The sequence below is a fragment of the Rhinolophus sinicus genome, linkage group LG11, assembly GCF_036562045.2.
Source record: "Rhinolophus sinicus isolate RSC01 linkage group LG11, ASM3656204v1, whole genome shotgun sequence".
NCBI lineage: Eukaryota > Metazoa > Chordata > Mammalia > Chiroptera > Rhinolophidae > Rhinolophus > Rhinolophus sinicus.
In genome coordinates, this window is record NC_133760.1 from 10,721,069 (window position 1) to 10,748,940 (window position 27,872).

The 27,872-nt window shown below is 43.9% G+C and overlaps 1 protein-coding gene and 1 long non-coding RNA gene across 32 annotated transcripts in view; one reads left to right on the forward strand and one right to left on the reverse strand.

Moving 5' to 3' along the window:
- The window catches only part of LOC109439545 (uncharacterized), a 102,417-nt gene that overhangs the window by 5,650 nt on the left and 68,895 nt on the right, over window positions 1-27,872 (reverse strand). For 25 of the 31 annotated variants that reach the window (XR_012490064.1, XR_012490052.1, XR_012490066.1 and 22 more), the window contains one exon: window positions 13,211-13,281. The exons of 5 other annotated variants lie outside the window; for them this stretch is intronic. This is a non-coding gene — a long non-coding RNA (uncharacterized LOC109439545). Of the gene's footprint in view, window positions 1-13,210; window positions 13,282-20,187; window positions 21,419-27,872 lie in introns of those variants that run through there. One more of the 31 variants, XR_012490069.1, reaches the window with a different exon arrangement.
- Window positions 10,486-12,330, forward strand: LOC109439544 (uncharacterized). The gene has a single exon (XM_019719859.2). It carries the CDS (start codon window positions 10,495-10,497, stop codon window positions 11,299-11,301), a length of 807 nt encoding a protein of 268 aa, XP_019575418.2. The 5' UTR covers window positions 10,486-10,494; the 3' UTR covers window positions 11,302-12,330.

Genomic DNA, 27,872 nt, shown 5'->3' on the forward strand with positions numbered 1-27,872 from the left:
GTGGCCTTCCCCTCTAAGTGTCTTCTCCTCTTCTGTGTCTTCAAAGGAACTTGTCATTGGATTTAGGACTCACACAGATAACCCAGTATGATCTCATCTCGAGATCCTTAACAATTATTTCAGTGAAGAATCTTTTCCCAAATAAGGTCACATTCACAGGTTCCAGGGGTTAGGATGTGGGCATATTTTTTGGGGGGAGCCCCCCACTCAACCCTCTACAAGCAGCCTTATTCTCTGAATCAGTTCCTGGTGGAGTTTTGGTGATGTACACAGCTGCATCCATGCGGGCTCCCCCTAAACTCTGCAATGAGCACTCACTGAATTTAGGCTTCACCTTCAGTTTATAGAAGCAGAAGGATAAGGAGGAGCATGAGAGAAAGTCCCCAAAAGAAAACTGCCATTTGGACTTCCGGAAAAATGGCGGAGTGAGGTGAGCCTCTGTAAAGCTCCCCTGGAATTTACAAAGAATCGAACAACAAAAACTCCACAAAGGACTCCCTGCACAGCAGACAGGCAAGACGAAGAGGCCCACTACTAACTGAAATCACCTACAGGTGGGAGATTCGCGCGAGTGGGGGGAGGAGGAAACGGAGAAGTGCGAGGAGACGGAGCCGCGCGGGCGCAGGATGCAGACCCAGCAAAGTGCACCGAGCTCGCTGCTTCCCGGAACTACCGCAGCTGCGGGAGAGGGAAGAACTCGGACTGCTAGGGCTCCGCCAGAGCTCCACAGGGCTGAGGGGACAGCATATAACACGGCTGAACCCAACGCTCACGGCAGAGACCTCGGAGAAAAGACTGAGGGAAAAAGGCTGAAAACAGTGGTTTAAGCCCGCACTGTCGAGCAGAGAATGGAGCCTTAGGCACTGAGACTAGCCGCCCCCTCCCTACCTTCCCAGAGTTCGCCCCGCCCCCACCTGCCCGGTGCTAGAAGCGGAACATAGCAGTGTCAGATCAAAACAACAGAAAATTTGCTATTTTGAGAACTGTGACCGCAGACACAAATTCACAGCCCAACTAGTTCCGGCAAAGGGGAGGGAGCTGTGGAAGCAGGACCGGCTGTGGTGGTGGTCGCAGCCATTGCTCTGGGCCACCTCTCACAACTCACCCCGCCCCTGACCCCACCTATCTGGGCGGATCCCTGCAGGAGTAAACAGAACTGCTGAAACATACGGGCTCTGAATCAGGAGCTGGAAGAGCTTTGGAACATCAAAAGCTCTCCGCATACCCACCGGGACACTGCGCCCTGTGACCTAGACGAACTATTAACAGAGGAGAAGCCCGTCTCCCAGGGAATCCCCCATTGTGTGAGAAGTTGGAATAGTGCAGAGAAAACATAGCACTACCGTGTGGGAGAAGAAAAATAAGTTGCAGTTGGAGAAATAATAAAACATTCTACCAACAAGTACTGGCAAACAAAAGAAAGACCGCTTCCTATCAACCTGTTGCAGAAGTCACTCCTGTAGATGTCTAGGAAGAGAAATAGTAAACCAGTAATCGCCATGAATAACCAAGGCAACAAGATAGCTCAGAAAGAAAGTGAAAAATCTCCAGAGAAGGCACTTAAAGATACAGAAATATGTGACTTAAATGACAGAGAATTCAAGATTGCAGTTCTGAAAAACTCAACGAGATACAAGAAAACACAGATAGGCAGTTAAATGAACTCAGAAACTCAATCAAAGAACAGCATGAGCATTTTACGAAAGAGATTGAAATTTTAAAAAGAACCAAATAGAATTTCTGGAGATTAAGAACTCAATAGAAGAAATTAAGAATGAAATAACCAGCTTAGGTAGTAGAGTTGACCAGATGGAGGAAAGAATCAGTGACATCGAAGATAGAAACCTGGAAATGACACAGATAGAAGAAGAAAGAGACTTGAGACTTAAAAGAAATGAAAGAACTTACAAGAACTTTCTGACTCCATCAGAAAGAGCAATATAAGAATAATGGGCATACCAGAAGGAGAAGAAAGAGAGAAGGAACAGAGAATATATTCAAACAAATTGTCGATGAGAACTTCCCAAATTTGTGGACAGAACTGGACCCTCGAATCCAAGAAGCAAATAGAACACCTAGTTACCTCAATCCCAACAGGCCTTCTCCAAGGCACATTGTATTGAAGCTGTCTAAAATCAACGACAAAGAAAGAATCCTCAAGGCAGCCAGGGAAAAGAAGACGGTAACTTACAAAGGAAAGCCCATTAGATTATCATCAGATTTTTCAGCAGAAACTCTACAAGCCAGGAGGGAGTGGAACCAAATATTCAAACTATTGAAAGAGAGAAATCATGAGCCAAGAATAATATATCCAGCAAAGATATCCTTTAGATATGAAGGAGGAATAAAGACCTTTCCAGACATACAGAAGCTGAGGGAATTTTCTAATACACGACCTGCACTACAAGAAATACTAAAGGAGGCTATTCGACCACCATCAACAGGGACAATTTGTGGCAACCAAAACTCAAAAAGGGGGTGAGTAAAGGCCTGAACCGGAATACGAGAATGGAGAAAGTAAGCGTGCTGAAGAAAATGGAATACTCTAAATTTCAAACTTTCTTTTATATAAACTTAAGGGTAACCACTCAAAAAAAATCCAGAACTGAAATATATACTGAAATAAAAGAAGAAACAGAGGGAAACATCATAGAATACCACCACACAGAAATAATAGACAACAACAAAAAGGCAAATAAACAATGGAGACACAGCCTTACCAGAAAACTAAAGATAGAATGACAGGAAATCCTCACATATCAATAATCACCCTAAATGTAAATGGACTGAACTCACCAATAAAAAGGCACAGAGTAGCAGATTGGATCAAAAAACTAAACCCAACCATATGCTGTCTCCAAGAGACACATCTCAGCTACAAGGACAAGCATAGACTCAAAGTGAAAGGGTGGAAATTGACACTCCAAGCAAATGGTACCCAGAGAAAATCAGGTGTAGCCATAATGATATCAGATGAAACAGACTTCAAGGTGAAAAAGATAACAAGAGACAAAGATGGACATTTCATAATGGTGAAGGGACTGTACAACAAGAAGACATAACAGTCATCAATATTTATGCCCCCAATCAGGGAGCACCAAATACACCAAGCAACTACTAACAGAACTAAAGGGAGAAATTGACCAAAACACAATTATACTAGGGGACTTAAATACATCATTGACAGCTATGGATAGATCATCCAAACAGAAAATAAATAACGAAATAGTAGCCCTAAATGACACATTAGATGAAATGGACATAATTGACATTTATAGAGCACTTCATCCTAAAACATCAGACTATACATTCTTTTCTAGTGTACATGGAACATTCTCAAGGATAGACCATATATTGGGACATAAAATCAGTCTCAACAAATTTAAGAAGATTGAAATCATACCATGCATATTCTCTGATCATAAGGCTTTGAAATTGGATATCAACTGTAAAAAGAAAGCGGAAAAAGACACAAATACATGGAGATTAAACAACATACTTTTAAAGAAGGACTGGGTCAAAGAAGAAATTAGAGGAGAGATCAAAAGATACATAGAAACAAATGACAATGAAAATACATCCTACCAAAATTTTTGGGATGCAGCGAAAGCAGTTTTAAGAGGGAAATTTATCTCATTACAGGCCTATCTCAAGAAACAAGAAAACTCCCAAATAAATAACCTCATGTTACACCTTAAAGATCTAGAAAAAGAAGAACAAGTAAAACCCAAGGTCAGCAGAAGAAAGGAAATAACAAAAATTAGAGCAGAACTAAATGAAATAGAGAACAAAAAGACAATAGAAAAAATTAATGTGACAAAGAGCTGGTTCTTTGAAAAGATTAACAAAATTGACAAACCCTTGGCTAGACTTACTAAGATAAAAGAGAAGACACTGATTAACAAAATCAGAAACGTAAAAGGGAAGTTATCACGGACACCACAGAAATACAAAGGATCATCCAAGAATACTATGAAGGACTATATGCCACCAAATTCAACAACCTAGAAGAAATGGACAAGTTCTTAGAAACATATAGCCTTCCAAGGCTGAACCATGAAGAACTGGAAAATCTAAACAGACCGATCACCAGTGAAATTGAATCAGTCATCCAAAACCTTCCCAAAAGCAAAAGTCCGGGACCAGATGGCTTCACTAGTGAATTCTACCAAACCTTCAAAGAGGATCTAATACCAATTCTGCACAAACTCTTCCAAAAATTGAAGAAGAGACAGTACTCCCTAACTCATTTTATGAGGCCAACATTACCCTGATACCAAAACCTGGTAAGGACAGCACAAAAAAGAAAACTACAGACCAATATCTCTGATGAATACCGATGCAAAAATCCTAAATAAAATTCTAGCAAATCGAATACAACAATGCATTAAAAAGATTATTCATCACGACCAAGTGGGGTTCATCCCAGGGCACAAGGATGGTTCAACATACGAATCCATCAATGTGATACATCACATAAACAAAATAAAGGACAAAAATCATATGATTATATCAATTGATGCAGAAAAGCATTTGACAAGATACAACATCCATTTATGATTAAAACACTTAATAAAATGGGTATAGAAGGAAAATACCTTAACATAATAAAGGCCATATATGACAAGCCCTCTGCTAATCTCATAATTAATGGAGAAAACTGAAGCCCTTTGCTCTACGTTCAGGAACACGACAGGGATGTCCCCTATCACCTCTGCTTTTCAACATAGTGTTGGAAGTCCTTGCCAGAGCAATCAGGCAAGAGAAAGAAATAAAAGGCATCCAAATTGGGAATGAAGAAGTTAAATTATCACTCTTTGCAGATGACATGATGCTATATATAGAAAACCCTAAAGACTCCACCAAAAAGCTATTAGAAACAATCAATGAATACAGTAAAGTTTCGGCTACAAAATCAACGCACAAAAGTCCATTGCCTTCCTATATACTAACAATGAAATCTCAGAAAAGAAATACAAAAACAATTCCTTTTGCAATTGCAGCAAAAAGAATAAAATACCTAGGAATAAACTTAACCAAGGATGTGAAAGACCTATATGCTGAAAACTATAAGACATTTTTGAAAGAAATTGAAGAAGACACAAAGAAATGGAAAGACATTCCGTGCTCATGGATTGGAAGAATCAACATAGTTAAAATGGCCATATTACCCAAAGCAATATACAGATTCAATGCAATCCCCATCAAAATCCCAATGGCATATTTTAAAGAAATAGAACAAAAATCATCAGATTTGTTTGGAACCACAAAAGACCCCGAATAGCCAAAGCAATCTTAAGAAAAAGAACAATAATGGAGGTATCACACTTCCTGACTCTGGCTTGTACTACAGGGCTACAATAATCAAAACAGCATGGTATTGGCAGAAAAACAGACACATAGACCAATGGAATAGAATTGAGAACCCAGAAATAAAACCACAGAAGTATGGACAGATAATTTTTGACAAAGAAGCTAAAAACATACAATGGAGCAAAGACAGCCTCTTCAATAAATGGTGCTGGGAGAATTGGATAGCCACGTGCAAAAGAATGAAACTGGACTGCTATTTGTCACCATGTACCAAAGTTAATTCAAAATGGATCAAAGACTTAAGCATAAGACCTGACACAATAAACTGCATAGAAGAAAACATAGGTACTAAACTTATGGACCTTGGGTTCAAAGAGCATTTTATGAACTTGACTCCAAAGGCAATGGAAGTAAAAGCTAAAATAAACGAATGGGACTATATGAAACTTAAAAGCTTCTGCACAGCAAAAGAAACCATTGACAAAATAAAGAGGCCACCAACTGAATGGGAGAAGATTTTTGCAAACAGTGCCTCCGATAAGGGGCTAGTATCCAGAATATACAAGGAACTCATGCAACTCAACAACAAAAAAACAAACAACCCAATTGAAAAATGGGCAGAGGACTTGAAGAGACATTTCTCCAAAGAGGACATACAAATGGCAAATAGACATATGAAAAATGCTCAACATCACTAATCATCAGAGAAATGCAAATCAAAACCACAATGAGATATCACCTCACCCCAGTCAGAATGGCTATCATCAACAAGACAAATAGTAACAAATGTTGGAGAGGCTGTGGAGAAAAAGGAACCCTCATACACTGTTGGTGGGAATGCAGACTGGTGCAGCCGTTATGGAAGGCAGTGTGGAGGTTCCTCAAAGAATTACGAATAGAATTGCCATATGACCCAGCAATCCCTCTCCTGGGTATCTACCCAAAAAATCTGAAAACATTTAGAGATAAAGACACGTGTGCTCCAATGTTCATTGCAGCTTTGTTTACGGTGGCCAAGACATGGAAACAACCAAAATGTCCTTCGATAGATGAATGGATAAAGAAGTTGTGGTATATATACACAATGGAATACTATTCGGCAGTAAGAAAAGATGATATAGGAACATTTGTGACAACATGGATGGATCTTGAGAGAGTAATGCTGAGCGAAACAAGTCAGACAGAAAAAGCAGAGAACCATGTGATTTCACTGATATGTGGTATATAAAACAAAAACAACAAAAGAACAAGACAAATGAGAAACAGAAACTCATAGACACAGACAATAGTTTAGTGGTTGCCAGAGGGTAAGGGGGGTGGGTGGTGGGTGGGAGATGAGGGTAAGGGGGATCGAATATATGGTGATCGAAGGAGAACTGACTCTGGGTGATGAACACACAATGGGATTTATAGATGATGTAATACAGAATTGTACACCTGAAATCTATGTAATTTTACTAACAATTGTCACCCCAATAAATTTAATTAAAAAAAAAAAAAGGCTATTTGTTGGGTAGACTAGTATTCAAATTTGGATATTTCTTCTAAAATGCTGAAACTGAAGAATTTGCTGTATTGCATAATTACAATTATGTATCTAAAGATATATTGTCTACTTTGTAAATTATAATTCAGATGAAACTTTAAAAAACACACACAATAAAAACAATGTAACTAGTTTCCAAAAAAAAAAAAAAAAAAAAAAAAAAAAAGAAAACTGCCAGACAGATCCACACGTGGACCCTCAAAGACCACACGCCGGGGCCCCACATACAGCCAGGCTTGTAGAAAGGGGAAGGCCCTCTGGATTAATATCACATGCAATGTGAGACCCTTGCTTAGATCATGGCTAGAAAAATGTCATAAAATATATTTGGGGACAAGCACAAAAGTGAAAATAGATAAACTAAACTTCAGCAAAATTTAAAACTTTAGTCCTTCAAAGGACCTCAAAACAACCCACACAATGGGCAAAAAATTTTGCCAACGACATATTGGATAAGGGACTTGTATCTAGAATATATGGTAAATAGCGTGCTCAAGTCAATAATAAAAATACCTGCACTGTACACCTGAAGCTGAAGCTGAGCAATAATGAATGTCAACTACAATTATATATATATATATATAACCATATATATATATATATGGTTACAAGAAGCGGAGTACAGCATTAGGGATAGAGGCAGTGGAAATGTAATGGCTGTGTGTGATGTTGGAGGGGTAGAAGATGGGGGGAGGGGGGTCATCACTGTGTGAGGGATATAAATGATAAATGTCTATTACATTGTTTTGTACACCTGAAATTAATAAAAAAATACCAAAATATCTCAATGTAAAAATCTGCACAGGATACAAATAGATCGATGCCCAAAGATGACCAATAAGATGGTCTACATCATTATCATAACTAAAATGCTAATGTCAACTACCATGAGATACCACAGCACACCCTCTGAATGGCTAAAATCATGGACAGATAATGGGAAATCTTCATACACTTCTTGTCTGAGCTGCTTTGGAAAATGTTCTGGCACTTCCTCCAACTATTAAACAGAGTTACCACATGATGCAGCCACTCCATCCTCAGGCATATGTCCCAAATAAAGGAAAACATATGTCCTCAAAAACACGTACATAGCATGTTATTCATAACAGCAAAAAGTTAAGGAAATAAACAAACAAACCCAATATCCATGAAATAATGAATGCACAACCAAAATATGGTATGTCCATACAGTGGAATATTATTCCATCTCATGAAAAAAAGGAAAACTATATATGTTACAATGTGGAGGAACCTTGAAAACATCACGTTAAGTAAAAGAAGCCAAACACACAGGACACAGACTGTGTGATTTTATTCATATAAAAAGACCAGAATAGGCAAAACCATGAAACAGATTAGGTTAGTGGTAGCCAGGGACTGGAGGGTGTGAGGACAGGGATGTGACTAATAACGGGAATGGAGTTTCTTTGGAAACTATGAAACTTTTCTAATCTGATGGTAGTGATGGTCCCACAACTCTGAGTATACAGAAAGGATTAAATTATACACTTTATATGCATGAATTAAGTCTCAATAAAGCTATTATGATACATTTTTAACATAGACTTGCAGCAAGGTGGGTATATTGGTTTCCGATTGCTGCTGTTACCAATTATCACAAACTAGTGAAGAATTTGAACACGACTGGTATTAGATGACATCAGCGATTGACAATACTGTTAGGTGCACTAATGGAGTTGTGGCGATGCACAGACATGCTCATCTTCTGGAGACAAGCAGGTGGAAGTATTAAGGACAGAGTCTGGTATATCTGTAATTCATTTGTCAATGTTCCCACACACACAAAAACACTAATAGGCCGATAGAGAATTAAAAAAACACATAGGTAGATGTAGACAGATAGATGGTAAATATGACCAAAAAATTATGAAAATGTTTCTGTGGTGTGTTATACTTTGTTTGTATATTTTAAATTTCTCATAATCAAGAGTTAAAAGAAATGCTTTCCCTTGTTTTTATGAGGGCAAATGTGTGTGTTGTACGTTGCTTAGGGACATAAACGTATTATTTAGGGACTGGAGATTCCCAATGTAACTTTGAGGACACCATCAGGTGCTAAAGCAAACCTCACACTTGATGAAATATAAAAGTTCTGAGAGCCAGCGTAGCTGATATTTTTCTTTAAGAGGATTTAATCTCTATAGAATAATTAGTTGGTGCCCACCTCAGAACCCTTCTCCGAGGTGTGAGTTCAACCAATCAGATGCCTTCTGCAGCATAGATTTCTCCTCAGCAGAACCACAGTCCTTGGTTTTAGCCCCATGAGGCTCATTTAAGACTCTGATCTCCAGGACGATAGGATATTGAATGTGTGTGTGGGTTTGTCACTGCCTGTGTGGTAGTTTGTTATAGCAGCCATAGAAAACCTAAGACACCCCTTGATGAGAGATTTTACAAAGCTACAAAGGAAGTAAGTGTTTTACAAGACAATACGTCCCCATCTGTTGTGCCTGCCCCATTCTGCCCCTGAGACCCCCCAATTGGGCCAAATCTCAGCACACCCAAAATAGGAATTATTGGGTTAGCAAAAGAGAGAAGAGGGAATGGACCTCAAAGGAGCAACAGAATCCAGCTCATATGGACAAACAAACTCAGAGTCTGCCTATGAGCCAGATCTAAGGATTCAGGGGATGATGGGTAAGGGATAGTGTGTCAACATAGAGTAGGTCCCTTCCACGCAGGATTTAACCTCACGATAAGAGCCTCAGGATGTACTTTTGACATAGTTCTGAAATACTTCTTAGATGCCTCCAATACATGAATGCCACATTAAATAAAGATCTCTTAGACTACAGTAATCAGTGTTGTATAATAAAGAAGTTGTCTGGTCATTGTCCTTTGACCTGGGTGAAGGATGCTACATTCTAAAGCCTTGGAATTTTCCAAGATACATTTGTCTATGGTATTCAAGAGCTCCTAGGATCTACCCTGACTTTAACCAAGTAGTTCTCCTTTTGGCTGCTTTCAAATTGTACCCTTTTGTACCAGAAAGAGAAGAGAGAAAGCAAGAAACTGAAAATCTATTTAAAGAAATAATGATGGAAAACTTTCCTAACTTGGCATAGACATACAGCTCAGGAAGCACAGAGAGTCCCAAACAAGATGAACCCAAAGAGGCCCACGCCAAGACACATCATAATTAAAATGCCAAAGGTTATAAAGAAAGAGAATCTTAAAAGCAGCAGGAAAAAGCAGTGAGTTGCCTACAAGGGAGCTGCTATAACACTCTCAGCTGATTTATCAATAGAAACTTTGGAACCCAGGAGGAATTGACAGGATATATTGAAAGGGATGAGACTATTTGGGAGGAAGGAGAACTCCTTAGTAGAAGGAGGGCCTAGAGGAAGACGTGCAAGTGCTGAAGTGGAACAGACAGAGCCTGCCTCCTGATCCACCAACTACCGAGCCTTTCTCTCTCTGGACTCACTGTGATTCAGCTCCTGCCTCAATTGAGAAGCCAAGCAAGAAAATTGAGTTAACGTGATTAAATCTTCCACATTATTTGTTTGGCTTTGAAACATAAGCCAAGATACCCTGCCGAAGCCCCTTGGGGACTTTGAGCCGATCAGTCAATTCCGTGGCTAGTCAGTGTGTGGAGGGGACATCTCAACATGGACAAGCTCAGCAATGAAAGTGAAGCAATACCTGAGAACCAAGTAAAGATGGAAAACCAAGAACAGCCACAGGATGCGGGAAAGCCAGAAATACATTGTACTCTGGAAGACAAGGAGAAGTTAGAAAAGGAGGAAAAGATAGAAAACAAGGGAAAGACAGGAGATGAGGAAATACTTAATGATAAAGATAAGCCAGAGGAGGGAAAGCCAAAAGAAGAGGGAGAGCCAGAGAGCAAAGGAGAGCCAGAGAGCCAGGGGAAGCTGGAGAGCCAGGGAAAACCAGAAGAAGGAAATCCAGAGAATGAGGGAAAGCCAGAGGATGAGGGAAAGCCAAAAGAAGAGGGAGAGCCAGAGAGCAAAGGAGAGCCAGAGAGCCAGGGGAAGCTGGAGAGCCAGGGAAAACCAGAAGAAGGAAATCCAGAGAATGAGGGAAAGCCAGTGAATGAGGGAAAGCCAAAAGAGGAAGAACAACCAGCCAGTGAACCAAGGGCTGCAGGAAAGCGCCCAGCTGGGGATGATATACCCAAGAAAGCTAAGAGAAAAACCAACAAGGGGCTGGCTCAGTGCCTCAAGGAGTACAAGGAGGCCATTCATGATATGCATTTGAGCAATGAGGAGATGGTAAGAGAATTTGATGAGATGGTTAGGGTAGAAGACGAGGTGAAGAAAACCAGACAGAAATTGGGGGGGTTTACGTGGATGCAAAAAAGTTTACAGGACCCCTTCCACCCGAGGGGCCCAAGGGAGCTCAGGGGTGGCTGCAGGGCCCCACAAAGGGGCTTTGAAGACATTCCTTTTGTGTAGTGTCCCCACAGGCCAGGCCCTGGGCCGTAATCTTAGGCTAATGTTTTGCTTTAGCTCTCATTGTCCAGCTGCAGCCCTCTGTGTTTCAGTAGCAGATTTTCATCCATTGCATGGAAAAATGCCCATGGTGCATTGCAAAACTGAAAAATAAAAGTTTGCAGAACCATAAAAAGAAAAAAACAAAAAAGAAAGAAAGGGATGAAAAGCAAGGACCTACAACAAAACTTACTTTACCCAGCAAGGCTATCGCTTAGAATTTAAGAACAGATAAAAAGCTTCCCAGATAAGGAAAAGCTAAAATTGTTCATCACCAAACCAGTATTATAAGAAATGTTAAAGGGACTTCTTGAAGAAGAAGAAGGAGAAGGGAAAGAGGAAGGAGGAGGAGGAGAAGGAGAAGGAGAAGAAAGTGGGTTCCCTCCAGTCCTGCCACGCTCAGGGATGCATATCTTGGACTTTCCTCCAGCCCGCCAACCGCCAATCCAAGCCCAGACCAACCCTCTTCCCCACCCCCCCCTTTGCTCAGCTGGATGGGTCACACTGCGCCGCAGCCCTGCCCATGCCCTCCACTTCTCACTCCGTAAGCCCACACAGGAAACGCCCCCACCACGCCCCGCTCTTCCTTCCCCTCCTCCCAGCCTCCAATTCTCCGAGGGTAAAACAGCCTTCCTGAGCAGGGCGGGCGTGGCGTTCTCCCTTCCCCACCAGCGTGGTGCCTGGAGCACAGGGGGCTGGAAGAACAGAACCACTATTTGCAGGCCTCGCCCCCGCAAGGGCGCCTCGCAGAGCCAGCGCTGGAGACATCTGCCCGCCCCTGAGCTATAATGGGAGGTGTGTCTCTCGCATTTCTTTCCCTCGCCCCCCATATCGAACCTTAGGGGTCCCCTCGCTGCCTCTATTAACGCCCCGCCCCAGCACGCCGCAAGACTGGACATCTCCAAGGTGGACCTGCCATGATATGCGGGAATAGGTTTTGCGTCGGAAGCCATGAGGTGGGGGCCGCCTTCAGAAACAAAGATCCCCAAGATGCACGAGCCCTGCGACGGCTCCCTTGAACCCAGGCAGCTCTGCAGACATGGGCCAGCCCTGCCGAGTGAGCCGCGGGGAGGGCGGGGGGAGACCGAGCAGTCCGGACTAGTAGGCGTAGTAGCTGCCGAGGCACAAGTAGCCTCTCTCCGCGCCTTTTGCGCTTTGCAGCCTGTGTGGGTCTCTGAGCCTAGAAATAAAGTGTGCGCTTCCCGCCTTTCCCGCCAGCAGCGACTTTTTCACGCTTTCTCTTTAGCTTCTTTGAACAGTCTCCTGACATCTGCAGAGTCTTGTTTGTCTCCCAGATTCACCAATGAGGAAATAGGAAGAGTCTTGCCCAAGGTGACATAGAATCAGAAGAGACCCAGGATCTTGGCAATCCCAAGAAACTTTATACCGTTTGTAACGCTTATGATGGTCTCTCTTTAGAGGACGAGTTTCCTCCCTTTGGCAGTCATCTCAAAACGCTGCTACAGTGTAAAGCTTAGAGATCTAACAGCATGAGGGCAAGAAAAGAAAAGGGTGGTCTTCCAACAAGTGTGTGGCAGCCAAACAGAAACGGAACTGCTGACCTGAATGAGTGAATTTGATAATTCAAATATACTGGATTATCAGGGATGTCGACTAATATTTGTAGGATTAATCTTGGAGTATTTTGTGACCAGCACTGGCCTAACTAGTAAATTACGTGAAAACAAAACACTGTAATTAGAAATGTACTTTGGTCAATGCCCTTGACTCTGAAATGAACAGAGTGTATCATAGTAAAGGAGAGGTGAGAAACAGTCCCAAGAGGGCTTTGTGTGGAAACCAACAGGGTGAGTCTGCCTTATTACAAGTACCTGGTCCTGGTCAAGTGGGAATAAAGACAACATGGGCTGACCTGCCAGGTGGCCTGAGGTTCCAATCCTACTCCGCTGCAACTTTCCGGATCCCTGTGAACGTGGGTTTTCTCTAGAAAAGATATGACAAGACGCTCCTGTCAAGGGTTGTTTTAGACATTACAGTTCATGATGTATACAGAGAGCCCCTCTCTGGCATAAGTACCTGTAACAGAGCAGGTGCTCAGTGCTAGCTCTTCCCTCTCCTGCCCACCCTTGTTACTAATTTCTACCCATAGAATTGAAGTAATAAGTTTAACGATCCTGAATAAAACAGAAAGCAGAATTATGAAAAAGAAAAACATGAATAATAAAATGGCAATAACTATATATCTATTAATAATTACTTTTTAAAAAATGGATTAAATGCTCCAATCAAAAGACATAGGGTGGCTGAATGGATAAGAAAACAAGACCCTTCCAAATGCTGCCTACAAGGGACTCACTTCAGATCAACACACACACACACACACACAAAGAAAGTAGAGGGATGGAAAATGATATTTCATGAAAAAGGAAACAAAAAAAAAATCAGCTGGGGTAGCAATACTGATAATAGACAAAATAGACTTTAAAACAGGGGCTGTAATAAGAGACAAAGAAGGACCCAGTAATCCCACATCTGAGTATTTATCTGAAGAAACCCAAAAAGCTACATTGTGGAGACATATGCATCCATATGTTCATTGCAGCATGTTTACAATGGCCATGATGTGGGGGCAGCCTCGGTGTCCATCTATGGGTGAAGGGATAAAGAAGAGGTGGTACATATATACAATGGAATATTATTCAGCCATTGAAAAATGAAATATTGCCATCTGCAACAACATAAATCAACCTAGAGGGTATTGTGCTGAATGGAGTAAGTTAGAGAAAGACAAGTGCCATAGGATTTCACTTATATGTGGAATCTAAAGAACAAAATAAATGAGCAAACAAAACAGAAACAAACTCAAAGACATAGAGAACATTTTGATGGTTGCCAGATGGGAGGGGAGTTTTGGGAAATGGGTGAAAAAGTGGAAAGGATTAAGAAATACAAATTGTAGTTATAAAATACTCATGGGGATATAGAGCACAGCAGGAAGAACATAGTCCAGATATTGTAATAACTCTGTGTGGTGTCAGATAGGTAGTAGATTTATCATGGTGATCACTTTGTAAGTTATATAAATGTCTAATCACTGCATTGTGCACTGGAAACTAGTATAATATTGTATATCAACTGTAATTGAAAAATAAAATTTCAAAAAACAAATTGTGCCTTTTTGCTATAAGAAAACTGTAATAATAAGTACAGCACTTGCCTGAGTTCTATGAGTCATTCTACCAAAAATCCAACCTAAGTGGGTCCAGGGAACCCCAATCTAAGTGGGTAAGATGAGTGGAACCCCTGAGAACTCCAAACACGGGGCTACTGCTGGATTTGAGCATAGTTTTGTGGATGACTTTGCCCTCAAGCAGTGGAGTCTGCACTGCTCTGAACAGTCGGTGTCAGAATGAATTGCACCACAGTATTGCAGTGGAGTCAGGGATCAAACCCTTCAGAGAAGTACACTTGCTGGGGTGGGTTTCCAATATAAGTCAAGAAGCCACCAGCCAACTGGAATCCTCAGGAGGGCTGGTGAGAACAGCACTGATGAAAGGACACCAGCATCCCTGAGATGCCAGTGGAGGTCATCCTCCAGAGGTCAGGGCTGAATACAGGAGGTGCTATTACAGAGTGGGGCTCCATAGTAGCAACAGGGTGATAGGATCTGGGAGTGGCAGAGGCCAGCACATATCCATCAGAAGCAAGGTGGGCATAACTGCATAATAGGCAGCACAATCAGTGCAGCCTGTCTGCGGAGATCTAGGAGGTGGTACCAAGAATATGGTGTCCTTAGGGACAAGGGATATGAAAGGCCAGCAAGGCAGTCTCTTAATAGACACAATCAAGAGATGAAGAATGGAGGAGTAGAAAGCTGAGGTCAGCTGCCTCTACGCCACGTGACGACCCTAGGCCCAGTGAAGACCTGAGAAACCCTCACACCCTGACTCCTGACTGATAAAAGCCCGGTGTCCATGAGGAGGGTGCCTGTAACACCAAGACAAGAGTAAACCATTGTGATTCCACACTTCCTCTCAGAAGGGACCTACAGACATTATTTGGGGAACTTTACAGCTGGGAAAGAAGAATACACAGATGTTTCAAGAGCTCTTGCACATGGAGCCCAGGTGGGCATGACATTCAAGGACTCAAAGCACCACCATATCTGCTGTTTAGAATATTGGCATAAAGGAGACATAAATTAGTAGATTGATAGTTTGCCCATGTCTATCTCCCATTGGACACAGGGGGTTTGCGGACCCAACTGGTGGTCATTTCCCCAGCTGCAGATATAAAATAAAAATGGATATACAAAGCAGTTAAGAGTATCCTTAGAATGGGTACTTGACCTGTAAATAAAAGCTATTATAGTAGGAAAAACAGATGGTGTTTAGTGAAGACTTCTAAATCTACCTGTCTCCTCCAATGACAATTCAGTAAAATCACATCCTAGGGCAAATGACAGAGATCAGGGCAAGAATCAAACTGAAGGATACAGGGATTGTGGTTCCCATCATATCCCCATTTAATTCATCAGTTTAGTATCTTCAAAATCCAGATGTACAATGGCAGGTAACTGCATTACTACAAATATACCCTAGTTTAATCCAAAATTGTTGTTGCTGTGAGAAATGCATCTTAACTACTGCAGTTGCTAACACAACCTTGCATATGTTGTATGCAGCTGTTGATCTGAAAACACACTCTTTCCAAAACTCATCAGGAAGTGGCTCAGCAGCAGTGTGCATTTACATGGGACCAACACCAGTGCATGTTCACGGTCTTTCTCTCTCTGGCTGTGTAGTCCAGAGGATTCTAGACATTTTGCAGAACATCACATGAGACCGTTACACTGATGACATGTTAGTAAGACCAGCTGAACCAGAAATGACATATATTCTGAATGCCTGAGTAAGACACGTGGCCTGTGTCTTACTTGATGATCGACAGTGAGACAGTGACATTCATTGGTAAGAATTATGCCACCAAGAGGAACTCCTCTAGTTATCAGCAGTTTGAGCAAAGGCTGAGAGGTCCATGGGCTGTAGAGCCTCCACCTCTGCGACCACTCAAGGATCTGCTACGTCTGTGAAGCATTCACGGCTCCAATACTCTGGGTCATTCTGGACATACCCCCAGAGCAAAAGACAAGTTACTGTACTTGTGCCTCCACATATCCATGTTAGAAGGAGAAAGATGTTTTGTCAGGCCTCTGGCAGGACAACATGGTTAGATATAATGCAGACTCCTAGGGATCTGAGGCAAGACCATGACTTCCACAACCATAAACAGCTCCCAACCTATGTGTTGGCCTCTGGAGAGACGGAGTGTATGAACGCCGGAAGCAACATGTCCGGGTAACCAGAATTCCTCCTTAGGACCTGGCTTTTATCACACCCCTAACACAAGGTCAGGTGGGGAGAACAGCATACATCATAAATGGAAGTGGTACCGAGACAGGTGGACAAGACCATGGCACCTACCACTCCAGCACTGTGACCTGTCACACAGCTCTCACCTGTGGACTCACGGAAAGTGCAATCTGACTAATCGCCAGAGAAGAAAAAGGCTCCACACACTCCAAAGTCATTCTTCACCTCATTCCCTAACCCGTGTGCTACTCCCACCCCTGTCCAAACTCCTATACACCCTTACACACTAACGCACAGATCTCTGGGACATGGCTAGGTTGTAGACCAGACTAGTGGAGGATGTGGTAAGAGAGGGGACATTTTGCTTTTCTGCACCACTCCCAAGAGATGCTGACAATATCTAACTCCAGACCACGCTTTAAAGCAAGCTGCACATGTCAACCTGGTGTGAGCGTGACAGTGTAAAACCCTATGAAAACTGCTTACTTGTCCCCTGTCTTGCATTCTATGCCTTCCACCAGACTGCAATCCCATCCCTTTTCTAGTGTGACTACGTCACACTCAAACTCCCTTCCTGACTCAAATCCCCAACTGCCCTCAGTGCAAATCTGCATTCATTGTGTTTCCAAACCTCCAATCTCTCATTGCTCTCCAGACTCATAGCCCCCACTAGATGCTCATCTTCTTCTCACGCGTGGCTTCTCTCCCATGTCCCCTGTCAGTCTGTACATCTGGTGTTCCCTCTTGTCCCCAATGTCAGGGCACTAATGTAAGATTTCAAGAATCTTATCTTTTCTTCCATTCTCAATATTGCATCCCTGAAACACATTCCAGTTTGGACCATAAGCACCTTCAACTTCTTCACAGCAATTTAATTGCTGCTCCTTCAAACAGCAGGTCCCTCTGCACTCAGGGTCCTCAGCGTCAAGCTGAAGTCACCCACCTCACAAAGCCCGCCTCCATGGCATCAGCAAATCCTTTTAATCCCAAATCACATTCAACGTCTGAACCCCAGGCCAAGCTTTACAATTTCCCACCCTGTCTCTGCACAGAAGCCCATCCTTCCATGCCATTCCCTGCTGCCCTCCTCGGGTTTCAATACTTGACCTCCAGGACAGGTTCTTGAAGATTCATCCCAATGCTCACTAGCCAATAGGAGCCAGGCATACAACCAAGGGAACCCACATGGTACAACCTATTTCTCAACTCCTATGTCCTGCTTGTTAACTCTTTTTCAGACAAGCACCCTGAGTTTGTGAAAAAATGAAGAAAACATATAGGTGAGGACGCAAATGCCTAGTCTAAATTGAAAGCCTAAGTGGGCACTGGGGAGTGAGCATGTAGGAAGAAATATGGGTCAGTTGACAGCAGGCAGGACCTTTGGGTCACTAGAGGGCAAATGCCGGTGGCTTTTTAAGGAGTCGTAACAATATACAAGCTGACAGGGTCTTATGTCAGAATATCTTTCAACATCTGAGTGATCGTGTTCCTCAAAGGCCAAGTGAAAGTGTATGTGGAATTAGAACAATGTTGGTGGTTAGGGCTGCTGCTGTGGTGCACCCTTCCCGTTGGGGACACAGGCTGGTTCTTTGGGGACCCTTATTTAGCTTACCACTGTATTAAACAAACTGCAAATGTTCACCCTTATACATAAGAAATGTTGCCCCTGTGCTTGAACCGCTCTATGCTCCCCCTGCACTGTAGGAAGTTCCGGTTGCCTCTTACTTCCTATGGCATTTGCACTATTGTTCAGCTCCACCTACACTCCAGTTGGCTAAAACTGGCGCGGGAATATGCTACACTCTCATTGGCCAAGACTTCCTGTGGTGGAAGAGCACTTCTCCCTATAACAGCGAACTCTACTGGTATGAAGTCATAGCTTGGACTGACACCAAGAGAAACACTCATTACGTCCTTCTCTGTGGATTCGCTTACTTCATTTTGCAAGGACAAGGGCATGGAGTTCGCAGTGCGTATTGTGGCTAAATTTCTCACAGATAAGTTTCGCAGATTTGGAAGAGATATATTAATGACTCATGGAATGGAACAATTCCTTCCTCTCTTAGACGTATTCTCTGAAGTTGTAATAAATGATATGCTGAAATTTGTACTCAACAAGATAGCTCTGGCTGCATACAACCTGTTGGCCATAAGACGTTCAAGAACAACATCAAACAGTCCTTAAAAAGCCACCCAACACAAGTGATTGTGGTTTCATATCTGCTTATGAATCCAGCTGTGTATCTATGGATTGATTGTTAATTCCTAATATAACCCGACATATTATTTTTATGAGACAATACGATGTGGAATGTTAACCGAAGTTATTGCGGTTTTGATACTAAATATAAATCCCGTACGTTACGATAATCATCAGGACACACGAGTCCTGCCTCGGCTGCCTGGACTGAGTCCTCAACTGTGGTTTCATCATCCACTGAAGTGAAACGTTGATTCTGAACTTTACTTTCATCGTCATACTAAATCCGCCTCCCTGACAAGAAGATGAACTTGAAACTGAGAATGAAGCATTGCCCAACAAGAATGTGGTCTCCAGACTGGTTCTGTGGTGTCTTCCTTCTCATTTTGAGGTAAGTCTCTGGCCTGTGCTCTGAGAAGAGGAGGGGTCCCCATCAGGAGAGAACCCAACAGGAGCCAGGAGGACGCCTTCCTGGGGCAGGAGGTGCTAAGGGCTATGAGCCTGGATGGGGGTTAGGAGGTGGGCAGGTCTCAAAGGTAAAATTCTGGAGCTGAGTCCAAGGCGGCTTTGAAAAACTCCTGCTTTTCTATGAGGAGAAGGCGCGGGAGCCATAAGTACATGTGGCGGCACCCGGACAGGACACTTCCGGGTGTGAGGGCTGGAGAAAACATGGCGCAGAGGTAAAATGGCCACGCGAGGAAGTCAGCGGAGTAAAAACGGCCCAGAGCAGCAGACTGGGGAAGGAAGTCTTCAAAGGACAAACTGTGGTTGGGACAGAGTGCTGCGGAGGAACCCCCACGGAGGGGGAAGGATGTGGACTTGAACTAGCCTCTGAGCTGTCCTTAAGGGGCCTGTTGTACTTACAAGTTAAACAGCATGGGATAAGATTGAGGCCTCCTTTTGCATGTAAAAATGAAAGTGTAGACAAACAGTCCTGATCCCTGTAAAGCTATTCCTCACCTCAAGATTCACCCCCAATCCTTTAGGGTAGTGGCCCTCTCTCCATTCTATTCCCCCTTCCTTCTTCCCTCCTCTGTCCCCCTTTTCTAGATTTATGGGTGCTGCACACGGACAAGCTCATCCTGGCCCTCGACACCCTCCCCCTCCCACTCCTCCATTTTCTACATCCTTCAGCCTCCCCACAATCCAGGTCTCTTTGGTCCTCCTTCCCCTCCCTCACACTCCTCCCTATTTTCTAGATTTCTCTGCCTTCAGAAAACTTCAAGGTCCTCCCACCCTCTATTTCTGCCCCTGCCCCTTCATTGTGCCCAGGCTCCTTTTCAGCCTCCAACTGGGGCCTCAGTTTGTTTTACTTACAAATCTTGGCGTCTTGCTAACTTGAAAGCTTGGCAGAAGGTTGTCTTGAAGCTCTGGGGTGGACGTTAACTTTCCTATGTTGCAACCAGAGATGCTACAACCACCCAACCGAGACCTGGCTTTGACAGCAACTACGCATGTCTTAGCCTGGTAGGAACTAGAAACTGAAAACTCTGCTCTGGCTCTGGAAGTTGAGTTTGACATTTCTTATTCCCACCCCAAGCCTGTTCTTCATTGGCCACCCTTCCCCAGATGGTCAGAAACCTTCTTCTGGCCAACACCCCCTCACTGACATCCCTTCCGTTTTTGAATGTGCCAATACCCTCAGCCCAGGCCTTCTGTCTACAGGGTCCCGATGTCATCCTCCAGGCCCTGCTCACTCCCTGGATTTCCAGCCCCATCTGGAATTGAATCTCCTTCTTCACCTTATTCCCTGCCTGCTGTCACTGTCGACCTGTCCATCAGCCTCACCCCTTAATCCTGTGCCCCTTAATTTTGCATCCGTGTGTCCCCTGACTCAACACAGGCAGACATACACAATGACACATTCAAGCACATAATCACACACATATACACATGCATAACACACACACACACACACACACACACACACACACACACACACTGCCCAGAGGTTTTCCCCCCTCAGGCCTTTGATTACCTTCCCTCAAAGCCACTTCTCTCTGGGGTAGGTGTGGGGTTCTTCCATTTTCTTACTGATTCCCTTTAACCCTGACTATGCTTTGGCACCTTCCCAATCCCCCATCTCCCCGCTGCTCAAACCCTATCCTTCCCTGTCACCACTCACTGCCACTTCTAATTTCCAATATAGCTGATATTTTCCCTAAACAACCTGATATTTCTCTTTAAAGTAGTTACACAATATAGTGAACCAAAAGTTTGTATACCCCAAACTGCTCCTTCATCCCTGCAGAAGCCATCTGCAGTGTAGGTTTGCCCTCAGCTGAGCCAAAGCCCCTTCCCTATGCTGTTGTTCTACACCCACTTGGAAAGCAGCCAGCAGCCAGAGACTGCCTGACACATGGCTCTGGAGCCCAAAGTGAGTTGACTCTGGGCTTCAATGTGTGCACCACAGCCCCATGGTCAGGCTGCAGCAGGACCTTAATCAGACCCAACCCCTGCTAGATTCCTTGCTCTGTGCTGCCCGGTTTCCCTCCAGCATGCTTATCGTGAACCTGCTAAATCCTGTCTCCTGATTTTCTTGTAGGAAACATGACCAGAGACCATCCACACCAGCAGTGGTCCTCAGAAGCCAGCCCCAAGTGCAGTTCCTGAGTTGGGTCACTCACCACAGGACAGCTATGACACCTCACACAGCTGGGAGTTGTGGTGCCTACGGTCCCAGGCATATGCCAGCTGTGGGGTCATGGACATTTCACCTGTGGTGTACTGGGATGGGCTAAGGGGGTGCACAGCTGGTACACTGTCTCTGTGTTGACAGAAAGGTAAAGATAAGGAATGTGGAATTAAACAGCTGATGTAAAGTGCCACTGAGCCTTGACGAGAGTCAAGGTCAGGCTCCAACCAATTACTCAGCAACTGAAAGCAAGTTATGAGAGTTAATGGGATCCTGTCCTCCTGCAGCTGAAGGGCAGGAAGAGCTGAAGACCCAGTGCAGGACTGACGTGTAAAAAGCAAAACTTCAGTGGAGCTCTTGGCCTCCCAAATGCTCTATCCTAACTTAGAGAAAGGGGACCCTTGGGACTAGAGATTGGCAACCTACTCCTGAATACATACACTTGAGACTTGACCCCTGATTCCCTAAATCCTCTAGGCCTGCAGAAGGTACCTACAATGGTTAATGTTATGTGTCAAATTGGCTAGGCTCTGGTACTCAGACATGTGGTCAAACTCCAGTCTATGTTGCTGTGAAGACATTTTTAAAATGTGTTGAACAAGGATGAGACCCAAGATAGTGGAGTAGATAAATACCGTTCCTGCTTCCTTCTGTGAACACATTAAAATTAAAACTAAGGGGGATCGAATATATGGTGATGGAAGGAGAACTGACTCTGGGTGATGAACACACAATGGGATTTATAGATGATGTAATACAGAAATGTACACCTGAAATCTATGTGATTTTACTAATAATTGTCACCCCAATAAATTTAATAAAATAAAATTTAAAAGAAAGAAAAGAAAAGGACACAGAAAAAAAAAAAAAGCTAAATTATAAAACATCCAACCTGGAGAACCATCTGAAGGCTGGCTGAACAGAAATTTTATAACTAAGGATACAAAGGGGAAGCCATGTCGAGACTGGTAGTGATAGGGTAGGTACATAGATAGAAGTGAGCTAGAGAAGGAGAGGCCTAGCCCCAGTTAGAAAGCCCTTTGCTGCAGCTCCTACTTAGGTCAAGACTCTTGCAGCTGCCCTCACTTAGGGGACCCAATGCCTTACTAGCCCAGCTGATTCCAGGCTTACACACACACACATAAATCAAAGGGTTGTGTTGTTAAAGGCCAGATTTCAGGCTAACACATGCCTCTAAATCAAAGGGATATGTTAGAAGCTAGAGAAAGAGAGAAACCATCTGTGGGGACAGAGCCAGGAGTGCAGTTTCCAGGCTCTCGGCCTCACGTGGAAAGGTGCTGGCTTAGGTAGTAAATGGCCATCAACTGTGATTGGGTGGCCATTAGCTGTGGCTAGTTGGCCGTCAGCTGCAACCAGTGAGCCATTGGTCACTAACATAACTGCTGTGGCTACGCTAGCAGAAAAATGGGGGCTAGCAAGAAGATGGTAGCTGGCAAGTGCGGATTGCAGTCAGGATGGCGGGTTGCAGACAGTGTGGCTCCTGCTTCCTGTGTCTCCAACCCAGCTGCCAGCGAAAATATAGTGGTATGACTCCCCTACCTATGTCTTTGTGGTTATTCCTTTTTGGCCTCACCATGTCCTGCGTTCTTATGTGAGGAGTGGGACCAGCGACCCCGCAGGCCGCCTTGCATGACAAATGGCGCAGCGAGCAGGATCTCCCGCACGACACCATCCCACTTATGAGAATATACATCCTGCTTCTCAGGGCCATTTTTTAATGAGCTTCTCAAATAAATCATGGGAAATTAACAGGTTCGCGCTTACACTCTGAGAGGCAACCTTGAGAACCACAGGGGAGGACAGAACACCTCAGCAGAGAAAAGAGAAAGATAACAGGGAGGGAGAGTGGAGACAATTCTACCCATAGAGATAAAAACTCTCACATAGGGGCTGGCCCGGTGGCTCAGGTGGTTAGAGCTCTATGCTCCTAACTCTGAAGGCTGCCGGTTCGATTCCCACATGGGCCAGTGGGCTCTCAACCACAAGGTTGCTGGTTCAACTCCTCGAGTCCCGCAAGGGATGGTGGGCAGCGCCTCCTGCCACTAAAATTGAACACGGTGCCTTGAGTTGAGCTGCCAGCCGCTGAGCTCCCAGATGGCTCAGTTGGTTGGGGCGTGTCCTCTCAACCACAAGGTTGCCGGTTCGACTCCCACAAGGGATGGTGGGCTGCGCCCCCTGCAACTAGAAATGGCAACAGGACCTGGAGCTGAGCTGCGCCCTCCACAACTAAGACTGAAAGGACAACAACTTGACTTGGAAAACAGTCCTGGAAGTACACACTGTTCCCCAATAAAGTCCTGTTCCCCTTCCCCAATAAAATCTTTAAAAACAAACAAACAAACAAACAAACAAACAAACAAAAACTCTCACATAATGTAAGGAGAAGCTGCATTCTCTCTTGGGCCAGCCTGCTACATGTCTCGGTATATACTTGCTTTTACTAATAAAATGCTTGCTCTTCTATGCTGCACAAACTCTGTCTCCTAACTGAATTCTTTCCTTTAAATAGAAAAAAAGGTGAGGTACAACGTTATTTCCAGTAATAGTAGGAGGGGCGGAGACTTGAAACAGGCTGGTCCCAAACCTCCAAGTAGTGGATGATAATTGGGAGGGATACTTTGGCCACTGAGGTTCCCCCTCAGAGAAGAAAAGGACCCCAGCCCCACTCCAGGCTCTTGAGCCCAGAGTATTGGTGCCAGGAAGAAGAGCCCCCACAATATCTGGCTATAAAAAAGAGCGGGGGTTCCAACCATCTGGGTGGGACAGAAGGTTCTGAGAAACCCAGACATCCTCTTAAGGGCCCACACACAGATTCACTCCTCGAAGGCACTCACCTTGGGCTCTAGCAGAGGGACAGTGACTCAGGGGCATCAGAAGCATAAAAGGGGCCTACTGCGGTGTGTGACTTTGAGGCCAGGGCTGGGGGAGGGTCCCAATTCCTCTGTGAGGGGTTCTTCTCCAGAGCAGACAGCAGGCGATTGCCATCTTTAATGTGTTGAGCCCTCCCCCTACACTTACAGCCAAATCTGAATCTGATTGGTCTGGTGAGCTCTAGGGCTCTGCCCTGCTGACTCACTGGGACTCCACCCCACCCAACTCCCCCAATGCCTGAGGCACTTTCTCTGTGAGTAGCCAGCCCAGTCCACATTGCACTCTTTCTTGGAAAAATTATCAGAGTCCATCGGTCATAGAAGAGCAACAGCTGGTCTCAGTGTGCTCTGAGACTTTTGTTAACTCACTCCAGGCTCAGCACAGGCACTAAACCAGAGTCTACATTAACCTGGAGACCACAATGCTTCCCACTCTAGAGACTCCCTGAGGCCCTGCCTCATCCAACTTGCATACTGCACGAGGCTTTATCAACGGCTGCACTTTAAGGGAGCCAGCAGGTGGCAGCAGGACTCCAGGTGTCCTGGCTTTTTGTGGAACTACCCCAGACCCAGTACTGGGGGCAGCCATCCTTAGTTCACAGCGTGGCCTCTCCCATATGACTCCAGGTTTAGCACAGGCAGCTAAAAACTGCAGAACTGTGGATCACATTGTACCTCCTACCAGGTAGTCCCCAGCTGGTCACAGGCAGTGGGTGACCTGGACCTGCACTACAGCCCCTCCCAAGAGGCCTCAGAACCACCATTCCTGGAGGTTGGCTTCACACCACAGCAGAGCCCCACAAGTGGACACACAAACGGAGGTCTGAACAGGCACCAGAGCCCACTGGGGTGTATCCCATTCAGTGGGGTAAGCCCCACACACAGCAGCCCCACACACAGCACCCCAAACCCCATAGCCAATCAGGCTGAGGGTCAATCCCACTCACTGATGTGCCAATAACAATCAAGGCTCAAATATAACAGGATGGCACACACAACTCACACAAGGGACACTTCTGGAGCACCCAGCACAGGTGACCAAGGAGACTGTGCCAGGGCACCTACTACATAAGGCCACATGACCAAGACTGGGAGACATAGCAGACCTACCTAATACATAGAAACAAACACAGAGAGGCAGCCAAAATGAGGAAATGAAGAAATACGTCCCAAATGAAAGAACAGGAGAAAATTCCAGAAAAAGAACTAAATGAAATGGAGGCAAGCAACCTATCAGAGACAGAGTTCTAAACAATGGTTATAAGGATGCCCAAGAAACTTAGTGAGAACTTCAACAAAGAGATAGCAAGCATGAAAAAGGACATAGAAACCATAAAAAAGTCCCAGTCAAAAGTGAAGAATATAATAACTGAAATGAAAACTGCACTAGAAGAAATCACCAGAGATTAGATGAAGCAGGGGATCGAATCAGCAATTCAGAAGACAAGATAGTATAGAACACAATCAAATCAGCAAAAAGAGAAAAGAACCCCCACCCCCCAAAATGAGGATAGTTTAAGAGACCTGTGGGACACCATCAAGTGTACCAACATTTGCATCATAGTAGTACCAGAAGAAGAAGAGAGAAAACAGGGAGTGAGAAACTTTTGAAGAAATAATGACTGAAAAATTTCTTACCTGGTGAAGGAAATAGACATACAAGTCCAGAATGCACAGAGAGTCCCAAACAAGATGAACCCAAACAGGTCTACACCAAGACACATTATAATTAGAATGGCAAAGGTTAAAGACAAAGAGAGAATCCTAAAAGCACCAAGAGAAAAGCAACTAGTAACTTATAAGGGAGCTCCCATAAGATTATCAGTTGATTTCTCAACAGACACTTTGCAGGCTGGAAGGGATTGGCACAAAATATAGAACGTGATGAAAAGCAAAGACCTGCAACCAAGACTACTCTATCCAGCAAGGCTATCATTTAAAATTGAAGGACAGATAAAGAGTTTCCCAGACAAGGAAAAGCTAAAGGAGTTCATCACCACCAAACCAGTATTACAAAGAATGTTAGAGGGACTTCTTTAAGATGGAAGAAAGTCAAAATTATGAGTAATAAAATGGCAATAGCTACATATCTATCAAAAATTACTTTCAATGTAAATGGATTAAATGCTCCAATCAAAAGACATAGGAGGGCTGAATGGATAAGAAAACAAAACCCTTACATATGCTGACTACAAGAAAATCACTTCAGATTGAAAAACACACACAGACAGAAAGTAAAGGAATAAATAAATAAATACTGTGTTTTGCCGTGTATAATGTGCTCTTTTTTTTTCCCCCCCCAAATCTGTGAGGGGAAAAATAAGGATTCATATTATACTTGGGTAGTATTAATTCCATATATGTATAAATGCTTCTAAATCTTTTATTTATGCTTATGAGTTAAAAGTGTAACTCTAGAAACCAATAATGATATCAACATTCAAAATAATACCCTAGAATACAATAATCAGTTTTGTTGAATTTATGACAAACTTGCAATGACGAAGAGTTCTTGGACTTCTATGATGAGTAAATATTGTAAGTTTGTTACCGGTACATAAAAATTTCTTATACCATAACATATTAAAAAATAAATATTAAAATTTATTTATAATACAAAAAACAAGTACCTAAATGTAAGCAAACAAAAATTTGAATTAAAAAATTGAAACAAAAGATTTGTTTTGGAGACATCATCAAAATGGCAGCATGAGGTGAGCCTCTGGAAATCTCCCCTGGAATTTACAATGAATTAAATAGCTATAACTCCACAAAGGACTCCCTGCACAGCAGACAGGCAAGACAAAGAGGCTCACTACTGAATTCACCTAAAGGTGGGCAAATCGCGCAAGCAGGGGAGGAGGGAAGGGAGAAGTGCGGAGATAGAGCTGTGTGGGAGCAGGACGCAGACCTAGCTCAGTGCTCTGAGCTCGCTGCATCCCAGAGCTTCTGCAGCTGTGGGAGAGGAAAAACTGGGACTGCTAGGGCTCCATTTATGGCCCACAGGGTTGAGGGGACAGCACATAACACGGCTGAACCCAGTGCTCACGGCAGAGACCTTGGAGCAAAGACTGAGGGAAGAAGGCTGAAAATGGTGGTTTAAGCCTTCACTGCTGCAGAGAATGGAAATCTTAGGCACTGAGACTAGCTGCCCCCTCCTACCCTCCCAGAGCTCACCAGCCCTCACCTTCCCAGTGCTAGAAGCGGAACAGTAGCAGTGTCAGATCAAAAGAACAGAATATTTGCAGTTCTGAGAACTGTGGTCCGCAGACACAGATTTGCAGCCCTACTAGTTGCAGCAAAGGGGAGGGTTCTGTGGAAGCAGGACTGGCTGTGGTGGTGGTCGCCGCCATTGCTCTAGGCCACCTGTCACAACTCACCCCGCCTCTGTCCCCACCTATTTAGGCGGATCCCTGCAGGAGTAAACAGAGCTGCTGAAACACATGGGCTCAGAATCTGGTGCAGGAAGAGCTTTG

Coding starts and splice junctions, on each gene's coding strand:
- LOC109439544 (XM_019719859.2), top strand. CDS start 10,495: ATGGACAAGCTCAGCAATGAAAGTGAAGCAATACCTGAGAACCAAGTA.